Source organism: Arachis ipaensis, chromosome B10 (genome assembly GCF_059453495.1).
Source record: "Arachis ipaensis isolate K30076 ecotype BB chromosome B10, ASM5945349v1, whole genome shotgun sequence".
NCBI lineage: Eukaryota > Viridiplantae > Streptophyta > Magnoliopsida > Fabales > Fabaceae > Arachis > Arachis ipaensis.
In genome coordinates, this window is record NC_142435.1 from 34,098,984 (window position 1) to 34,109,671 (window position 10,688).

The 10,688-nt window shown below is 34.1% G+C and overlaps 1 protein-coding gene across 3 annotated transcripts; it reads right to left on the reverse strand.

Moving 5' to 3' along the window:
• Positions 1-2,580: 2,580 nt before the first annotated feature.
• On the reverse strand, positions 2,581-10,445 carry NFXL2 (NF-X1-type zinc finger protein NFXL2). Of its 3 annotated transcripts, none has more exons than XM_016322634.3 (14): positions 9,617-10,445; positions 8,973-9,450; positions 8,754-8,867; positions 8,591-8,646; positions 8,429-8,495; positions 7,289-7,381; positions 6,169-6,254; positions 5,761-5,923; positions 5,438-5,608; positions 5,050-5,240; positions 4,774-4,855; positions 4,420-4,626; positions 3,031-3,120; positions 2,581-2,928 (listed from the first exon to the last, which is right to left on the reverse strand). In XM_016322634.3, exons 1-14 carry the CDS (start codon positions 10,321-10,323, stop codon positions 2,773-2,775), a joined length of 2,661 nt encoding a protein of 886 aa, XP_016178120.2. In that variant the 5' UTR covers positions 10,324-10,445; the 3' UTR covers positions 2,581-2,772. The 3 variants fall into 3 exon arrangements, with proteins under 3 accessions (XP_016178120.2, XP_088363662.1, XP_088363670.1); XM_088507536.1 differs by having other exon boundaries at positions 3,031-3,132; XM_088507544.1 differs by having other exon boundaries at positions 3,031-3,132; positions 8,591-8,635; positions 8,754-8,851; positions 9,617-10,437.
• Positions 10,446-10,688: the final 243 nt, after the last annotated feature.

Below are 10,688 nucleotides of genomic sequence, written 5' to 3' on the forward strand. Positions count from 1 at the left end.
CGTTTTTTGAAATATTATATAATAATTAATTTTGTTAAAATAATATTATATATACTATTTTGAATAAAATGTATATTTACAAATATTTAATTAAAAAATTATGTTATATAATAATATATTTTGAATAAAATTAATTATTAATAAATAATTTTTAATGAATAATCTAATCATTTTTAAATAATATAAAATAATTTAATTTTTTATATTATGTAATTAAAAATAGTATTGTATAATAATTAATCTTAATAAATAAAAAATATTTTTTACATATTTATATGTTTTATATTTATTTTAAAGTAAAAGATTATACTTGCCATTTTTAAAATATTCTATATTAAAATATATTTATGTATGTATATACTAATATATTCTATATTTATAAAGTTTATTATTACTCTTCTTTCATAACATCTTTTAATTTTTATTTAATAAAATCTAATAGTTCATAAAAGGTAGCGTATCTAATACGCACAAAATGATTAGGCTGATTTTAGACGTACCCAACTTTTAGTAATATGTGTTGATTAAATGACCAAAAAAGGAGCTATGCATCTCATCATTCATAATTGAATCCAACGTCTCAAAAATGCTACCGTTCATTTGCTGTGATTACTCACAACAAGTTTTAGGGCGTATAAACTCAAAGATTAATGAGATAAAAAAAATGTTTATTATATTTATGATTTATGATTTACGCAATGATTTAAATATAATAATATTTTGTTGTCTGCTTGTTACAAACTTACAATCACAGGAAGCAGCTAAGTGAATTTTTATTACAACGAGGCAATCAAAATATGACATTTCAACGGATAATAATAATAATAATAATAATAATAATAATAATAATAATAATAAAAGAGTATAGTACTATTTTAATTTCTAACGTTTAGGTTAAATCGTAATTTAATTTTTAATATTTCAAACGTCTTATTTTTGTTTAAAAAGTTTTCAAATGAATTTAATATTATCATATCATTAAATTTAACACGAATAATTAACTAAACAAGTGACATGGACATTATTGTTAAGACATATTTTTTTTGTGTTAAAAAAATATAACCAAAATCTTATAAAAAAAATTCCAAAATCCTATCAATCAATCCAACAATCTATAATAAAAAAAAATTACATTAGTAATTATTAGTAAATCAATTTTAGTAAAATCAAATATTATTCACTCTTTAATATTTTTTTGGTGACTATTCACTCTTTAATATGCTAATGTTCCTGTTAAATTTAACAATAAAATAATATTAAATATATTTAAAAAAAAATTTGAATTAAAATTTAAAATAAGACATTTGACTTTTTTAAAAATAAAATAAAATATTAAAAATTAAATTACAATTAGACCCAAATACAAAACCAAAATAATTCTTTACCCTACTAATCATCGTCATCGTTGGGAAAGGTCCACGTCTTTGATTCTCAAGTTGAATGGCAGAAGTTTTCACTTTTAATGGTATAGTACTCTTTCAGGATCAAATATTCCAATGATTTTTTGGAATTATTTGCCAGATTAAGAGATGCCAAAGCAGGATTTTCCCAAGTCAGGTTTTTCATTAAATGTGGGAAAATGATAGATAATGAACTTGGTAAATGGCTTTGACTCGAAGAGCTTAAAGCTCAAAGTGTGCATTCTAGAAACATTAGGCAGCGGTAAAATTGGAAAGAGGTGTTAACTATTCAGACAAATATCCAGCTCCGCTTTTTTAACTATTACAAAATACTAAAATAATGGCACCACATCTTTAGAACGATTTTTTACATGTTCAAACCGCCTATAATGAAATTCTACCCTTTTCAACAGTAGCCACACTTGTGGTCATTATTCGTTAACGCACATTTCATTTATATAAGAATCCAATCGATACGTTGTAATTTTAAATCAATTGATGAGAGCTATTTATGGTGTATGAGTAGACATAATATTACTCAACATGCCAAAAATAAACTACCAAATCAATTATTTCTATAAAATACATATAAAAATATATATTAAAAATAAATTTAATATAAATATTTATATATATAAATACATGATAATCACTCACTTAGTGATTGAATTTTAATATGTCAATATACTAAACTAATAGTCCAATCCTAAACATCATCACAAACTCGCACACTATTCACTCACACATCCAACATTTTTAAGAATTCTTATCCACCACTTAACATTACCAAAATTTGAATTCAAATGCAATATATTAAAAGACATGCTAATGTAGTATCTCAACTAAACCTCAGCTGCTCATTGCTCCTATGTTAAGCCACTAATAAAGCCTACGCAGGATTACTTCTGAGTTCTGACTACTATCATTGAATTGGTAAATAAATTTTCTTGCTTTAATCAAATCATGTTTCAAATTCAAACCTGACGGATAATTTAACAAAAATAAATAAAATAAATAGTAACACTGTCAAAGGTTAATGCCCAAAATAAATTATTAACACGTTTGTAAGGTAAAGTTTCATCCAATTATACTCCACAAATCAAATAACAAAACAGTTACACGCCTGTTAAGATTATAGTAAAACATTCTGTATCTTTCTCTAATAGCATGCAAGATTGAATTGAAACCACAAGACACACTATTCAGTTACACAATGTAGCATGTCCAATTGTGCATTCAGTGATTATTTATTTCTTTGCCTGTGGAAAAAAAAATCTGGGGGATTAATGAACAATATATATATATTATATTCCTCATAGATGGGGTGAAAAATAAAAATAAATAAATAAAAGAAATAAACAAACTAAATTAATCATCTGATCCTAGGATGTCTTTGTCTTCTTTCATCAACTTTATTCATCCAATCATTGAGCCACAGAAGTCCCTTGTATCCATAATATGTAGCAGTAACAAGTATGATCAAAATAAAAAGGTACAGAAGGAGCTTCTTTGTTGTCGAAATAATTTTCTGTTCAGTGATTAACAGAAAAAGAAGATGATCAGTGGAAAGAGACCAGGAGACATAGTTAGAGCATGGAAAGAAAGAACTCCTCTCAAATAATCAATATACCTGTAGTTTTGTTGCTTCCTTAGATTCTTGTACTCGTTTCTGCCTTTTTCGTCGCTTCGGAGCCAGTTTTTCATTATCTGTCTCTTTTACCTTTGAAAATAGCTAGAGCATTAGACAACACTAATTCAGAGCATAAGCCATCAAGGCACGCATCTCCAATTCAATGAAAACAGACTGGAGTGAAGTGAAAATTTAAGAAGTGGAATTATATATTCATAGATACATATCAGAATATTTTAACAAAAAAAAAATTCATTCAACCATGCATGTCATACTATTAGGTTCACGAAGTTAAGTACAAGGGATCATCTATGACTTATGGCTGCGTTTGGTTTTGACAATAGAACAAGACAGCACACTGAGAACATGACACAAAGAATGACATAAAAATTAGTGTCTTTATGTTTTGTTTGTTAATAAACTAAATATAAGATAGAACAAATTATGAAAAGTCCAATTTATTATCATTTTCTTTCGAACACAAAATTTAGGGAAAAAAAAATATAATGATAAAAAATGTAATTGTGAAAAATTGATAGGGATAATGAAAAAATAAGTGTCTTTTATTAGTGTCCTTGTGTCCCTTCTATCAAAGACACAAAATACACTAATTTAGTATCTCAGGACACAATGTCTGTGTTCATGTCTCAGCTGCCAAACATGATTGTGTCTCAGTTTCCTTCTCTCTATCCCGTACATGTAAACAAACGCAGCCACATAGAACAGATGTAGAATATAAACCTTATGAAACTAATCCTATATATAAATTAATTTTCACATACATAAGTTTGAATATTCTTGACAATTCAAGGTATCATATTGTTTGAAAATATTTGAAAAAAAATCAGACTTTGATAGAAGGTTTCATCAGAAAACAAGTTTATTGTAATGTATAGATGTTGCAAAATTTTAAAAACAAAGTGATTGTGCAAAAATGGTAATAGAACTACTTTTATACTATTGATATTATATCAAAATTTTTGCTCTCCTATAAGCTTTCAGCTTTGATCAGACCTGTATCCAACTAATGAGACAAAACTCAGATATTACAGTCTAAAAGTTCCTAGAAAAGAAGAGAATTAAACTAGCTAAATCTCCATTTTCTTTGTGTCGGTAGGGGATCCTCTTTTTAAAGAGTAGTTGCTAATACTATCAAATTTGTATTCAGGTTCCCATTATGAAACTTTTGTAATTCGATTTAGAACTTGAGCTTGATTTTCAAATCAATCACCCTTAAATGACGATGTAGACAGATTAATGTCATATTCGGCGCTAAATTTTCAGTTTTTCACAAGAAACAAAAAACTCTACAACCATTATAAAACAAAGAATGAAGCAAAACAGATAACATAAATATATGGAAGGTTCTGATTAAAATCGATTGATTACCTCTGTAACTTGAGATTTCCGTAGATGTAATTCCGACTCAACAACCTGCATTTTACTCTTGCAATCAGAATTGCAAGGAATAAGGCCAATTCCAAATTGATTTTTGGTAATATCCTTCGGGTGGGAACCAGCACTGTGATATGCTGCTTGAACATCGTGACATGGCCACTCCCTTTTCAGTGTTTGGCATTTGCAACGAACAGTGACCTAGTGAAGATTGACTTCAGATTTTAGAAGACTATATGGATAAATAATAGGGTAACTGATTACTTTATTTTGCAGTAGCTAGATTAAAATATGAAAAAATTTGCCAGCTTCAAGTCATGATGTTATAACCTTTTAATCTCACATTACCTTTTTACTGCATTTCTCAGGATTTGGGCATTCACCAGGATGGCACGTCTCGGGGCATAGATGGGTACAATTTGGTAACTTCCTGGAAAATAAGAACAACATTCAAATTTATTAGTGCAAAAAGAAAAATGGCAATAAAAGGAAGGAGGGATCAAAAATTCTTGCAGATATTTAAGTTGGATTCAAGTGCTAAACTAGTTTAACAAAAATATAAATGAATAAAAGAGAGAGAAGAGATTGGCAAAATAGAATTAAAGCAGATACTCTCTAGTTTACCTATGACACAGCCCACCACATGAACGGACTTTCTCTTGATCCTTAGCTGACAAGGTGTTGTAATATATGCACTCAAACACATGGACCATTGAGCCACAATGACAAGACCGCTTGATCAGCACTTTGCATGGAGGGCAGTCTCCAGGATGGCATCGACGAGGGCAACGATGCTGACATTTAGGTTCTCTTTCCTGAAGTAGGTATATTGAGTGAAAAATTATCAGTTCTAGTTTCTTATAAGAGTGTGTGTTAATTTCACACAGGACGACAAAAGAGAAATCTCATTTATTTGGCATAAATTGTGTTATATTACAGAGGATACATAGAGCCCAAGAATGGAGATGTAGAGAAAGAATGACATGCAACGAAATTATGGAAGTTTCAATACCTTATCACAAGGAAGAGAACAATCTTCACAAGGCTCACTTTTCTGTAGCCGGTTTGTGGAGGCCGAATTCTCCAAGGCATGGCAGGTTTTAGTACAATAATGATTACCGCACGGTAGAGGATTTCCACATAAGTTTTCACAGGCAAACTGTGATTTATCAGAGCAGACCATCTGACAGGAAGGGGTAAAAAAAGGAAAAAAAAAAAAAAAACCCTAATTAGAATCACAAAAGTAGCTGATGCAAATTTCTTACACAAATTCTTTAGAAGTATCTTGAATATCAGATGTTTATATCCAGCTTTGAAGATGAAGCAAAAACAAACCATTCGCTCCGCTCCAATGTGTTGCCCGACACATGGTCTCCACACTAATTCAGGGCAAGGAGGGCATGGAGTGCCAGGTGTACACTCACTTTGTTGTATAATTTTCTTTTTCTTTGGTTTGAGAGTGAACTCCCGATTAGGCGGAGGTTTAGCATCATGACACCTTGACACAGGATAAACTGTTAAGGAAAGGCATCAACAAAAAACACAATCTATGATCTTCTTGTTCCATCATATGATACTAGATTCTGATAAATTGATGCATTAATTAATGTTTTAAGAGTTCCCCATCAAATCTATTTGAAATGCATAAAAGATGTAAAGCTTTCATTATTCATAGCAATTTCTTCAAAATGGTAACTAGTAATATCTCAATCTAACATATTAAAGGAGAAGATTGTCTCAAACCTTAATTTGCAAGCATGGCCACAAGAGTACTCTTCTGCACAGGGAAGCCGACAAGGAGGACAGGCTCCATAATGGCATTTGTGTGGCTAGACAAAATAATTAATTCGTTAATAATACGCAAAATACATGAAAGATTTTCACTAACTATGCATACATTTCTGAGATAATGATGCATGTGTAAAAGTTTTTACACGTTCATCCCACTGCATGCTTCTCCTTTTAAGACTTTTAAGGTTGTAGGTGATTGGTCAACCACTTTTATTGAAAATATATGAGCAGATGCCTATGTAAACCACTTTATTAGTGGCAGTGCATCAAAATTAAATACTATATTTCCTTCCAAATTAAGGAATAAACAAAAAATAGTAAAGACCCGCTAAAATATATTGTGAAATTTCTTAGGGGGGGGAAAACTATATTATGAACTTTTATTATCTATTTCAAACTCACTTCTACTAGAATTAAACACATTCAATTTTAGAACATAAGTGTTCTATCTTCAAAACTATGCACCAAGTACAATTTTTTTCTCTTTAATCTAGAACAATCCCTCCCCCCCCCCCCCCCCCCAAAAACAAAAAAAATTAGTTGATTATATGCTAGGAACCCTATGCTTGTCAAGCCACAAATGCACCAACCCGAGACTAGGCGAGACTTTCCCTCAACATAAATATTAGGTTAAAAAATTATCACTAATAGGAACAGTGAAGCTGTAAAGAACATGTATTTGATAAGGGAAGCAGGGTGATGAACAGACAACATTCTTATGCCAATGCCCAATCATACCATGATTTTGTAATCATTAGCAATATTTAATTTTCAGCCATTCCTAGAAACATGTTCTGTTATGGAACTTATGATCTACTCCATCTAATTGAGCATCAAAATTTGAAAGTAATCAAACTGATAACATACTCAACAAACTAGATTTTATTGTTTAAAGTTTAAACATCTAATTCATTTCCCCATACAAGTTACATTTTCTAAACTTTTTTCCACTGTCAAAGCATCAGATTGTTATTGCTGTTATCGTAGCCACACCCAAGTATACAACACTACAACATATCTCCACTTGAAAATGTAAATGCCTGAAGCAAAACAAGTCACTAACAAATAGTACCTTGAGCTTTGGTGCATGATGGCATAAAGGAGCAATAGGGCATGGTTTAGGACACTTGGGTGGTTTTTGTTCCATTTCAGTACCGCAAGGAACCTAGTAAAACATCTGTCACTCAGCACATTTGACTTGAGCAAAGAAACTAATAAAATCAAAGTGTACAACATTAACACCAACAAGATCACGTAAGATAATAGGGGTAATTGACCAGAGAACAAAAGGGGGAGAGGGGGGGGGGGGGGAAGGAAAGCAGGAATATGTATTGCCAGCATGTGTGTCCACTTATGATATCAACAACCAACAAGAGAAGTAAAGTTACAAATATCTTCAAACTAAGGCAACAGTAAAATATTAGTAATAAGAGGTTAAAAACAACAAAATAACACAAATGTTTCGAGTATCTCCATGTTTATACTAAATCTGAACTTCAAACTTATTTTCTGTTACCAAATGAAAACACTAAGAAAAAGACACTGGGAACATCACATTGACCAGTCTACATAAAATTAACCATAATAGCAGTCCTTCATTTATATATCCACTCACCTTCAATGTTCCCCTTAAATATAAATTAGTGCGATATGCAACATAAACGATTACATTATGCAAAGAAAACAATGTTGTCTAACCAACATCCCTTGCTCATTTGATCAACTCAAACCTGCCAATCATATCCCCCTCCCCCTTCAACCCCAAAAAAGAAAAAAAAAAAGTCAAGCACCATACCAACCACTTGCATTCATCTAAAATAGTCATCTCCCCTGGCACTAAATGAAGTCAGATTTGCACTGATTGTGCTTGGAAATAGTGCAATACATGTCAAAGCTAAGATTCCTTTACAAAATATTCAAGCCTCTCAATCTTATATAATGCATAACGAGCCCAACCATCATATTGTCAGCAAAATCTATGAATTATACAATTCATAATTGTGTTTTACACAAATGTGTTCACAGCTACAATTTGCATTCAAGAATGTTGGCTTCAGGTTACCAAAGTGACACAAGAAATACACTCATAAAATGGGACTTATACCATCACAATTGAAGAATTATATCTCATATACTAAATACTAAATTAATAACATAGTATAATGTCATGCTCCTATTCTGATAAACAGAAAAAGAAAGAACAGACTCAGACCTCAAAATGTGTTTCCCCACATGCACATGAAATGGTGACCATTATTGGGCAAGGAGCACAGGCACCCCTGCAATAACAAAAACCGGATAATGAAATTGATCTTTAAACATCAAAGACATAAGACAGCAATTATAGTTCCACTATGAAATAATAGCAACATACCTATGGCATGGAGAAGGGCATTTATGGTTCTTACATCTAAGCCGCCTGTCACAGACCTAATAAATTTTTAGAAAACATAAGCAAATCAATCAATACTCTTATAACATCCTAGCCTCCTATTGGAATGAACTGATGGCCAATTGGCCATAAAGTAGGCTCTAACCTCTGAGCATGGAGGGCAATCCCCATCACAGCACTTGCGTTTACAAGCATGCCGGCCACAGTCCCGCATCCTCTGGCACTTCCTTTCACACCACAAATCTTGATAGCAAGGAACCTATTCCAAGTTAAATTAACTCTGCCCACTATAATAACAATTGCACAACTACAAAACAAGCAAAACAAAGCATACAGATCTGCCGTAAAGACAGTGAAAACTCACATCTTTCCTGAGGCTGCCGCATCGACAAGACTTCTTCACAACAGTCCTACAAGTCTCGACACATGCACCACGGTGGCACCTCTCGGGGCACCTATGGTACCTACAACTAAGCATCTTATCACAAGTAGCCCCACATAAGGGCACGGTAACATCACAAGGCATCCCTTCATACACTCTCTTCCCACAAGGACATGCCCTCTTCCCTTGCAAAGGGCAGTCTCCACACTCCCCAACATGGCACCCTCTCTCACACACATGCCTCCCACATCCAAGCCTCTTCTCACAAGGCTCGCCACACCTGAAAACACGGTTACAGCACTCCCTTTCTTCCTTCTTCTTCCCACACCGGCACTGGTACACACTGCGTGCCCGGCAGGGAGGGCATTGACCCTTATGACAAATCTCAGCACAACCATGAACCCCACAATCCAGAACCTTCCCACAAACTTTCCCACACGAGAACTCCTTGAACCCGCACCTATATTACACAAATACCGATAACAGTATTGAGTATGAGTATATGACACAAAAATACAGCAAAGTTATGAAAATAAGAAGTTTAATTTAGCAGTCTTTGATGCAAATACAAATGCAATACACATACGTCAGCATAAATGAAGTATTTGAGCATCATGGACACGCACCTCCTCACATCTTCAATTTTGGTACAAAAGCAACTAACTTTCACGAGTTTCGGGCAGGACGGGCAGGGTCCAGGGTGGCATAAAAGAAGGCAATGGTGACCACAGTTGTGCTTCAATGGCCTCCCACAAATCTCACCGCAAGAATGAGGCAAAACCCATGGATCATTGGGAGGGTTCTCGAGTTTTCCGCAGAAGCAAAAGTAGGTTTTTGGAATGTGCGTGATTGGGTACTCTACCCTGCATTTGGGGCAGTTCCAGAGCGCGGTTTCAGAGGCGCGCTGCTCTGTGATAGGGAGGCGCGTGGCGGCGCGTGCGGCAGCGAGATTGGAGGCTTGGCGGGCCCATGATTGGATACAATGGAGGTGGAAGAGGGCGAAGCAGAGCGAGGAGCAGGACCATGTTGGGTCTGAGGGTTTGATGCGTTCGAGGCAGATGAGGCATGAGAGTGCGCCGGAGGATGAGGAAGTAAGGAATGATTGGATCTTTGACACTTCGGCCGGGGTGGCGGTGGTGGCGGAGGAGGAGTGGCGGCCGGTGAACTCGAAGTAGGGTTTGAAGATGGAGGCGGAGAGGTTGGAATGGCGGAGAAGATCGGAGGAGGAGGAGTGGGTTCCGCTGCCGTCGGAGTCGGTGTCGGAGTCGTAGAGTGGCGGCGGCGGCGGCGGCTGCGGAGGAGGATGTTGGAGGTGGTGGATTGATGACTTCATGTTTCCGATCTCAGCCCCCAGATCGGTGTATTGTGGTTGTTTTCAGGGAGCTTCTTTGTTTTGTGTTTAGTGTTCTGTACTTCTGTCATCTGTGCTTTGCATATTGTTCTCATGTTCTGTTTAATTAAAAATTTATTTATTTATATATTTATTTATCGGGAGAGTGAGTGGCTGAGACACTGAGTGTTATTTACTGGATCTTTTGGGAGCTTTTAATTTTGATAGGGAGTAGGGGGTGTAAGTTACCGAATCGGACCGTGAAATACCGCAAAATCGAATCGAAAATTATTACAACCAAATTAAAAATCGAAAAAATTGGTTTTTTTGTTTTTTTTTTTTTTGAATTAAACCGATCGAAATTGTTG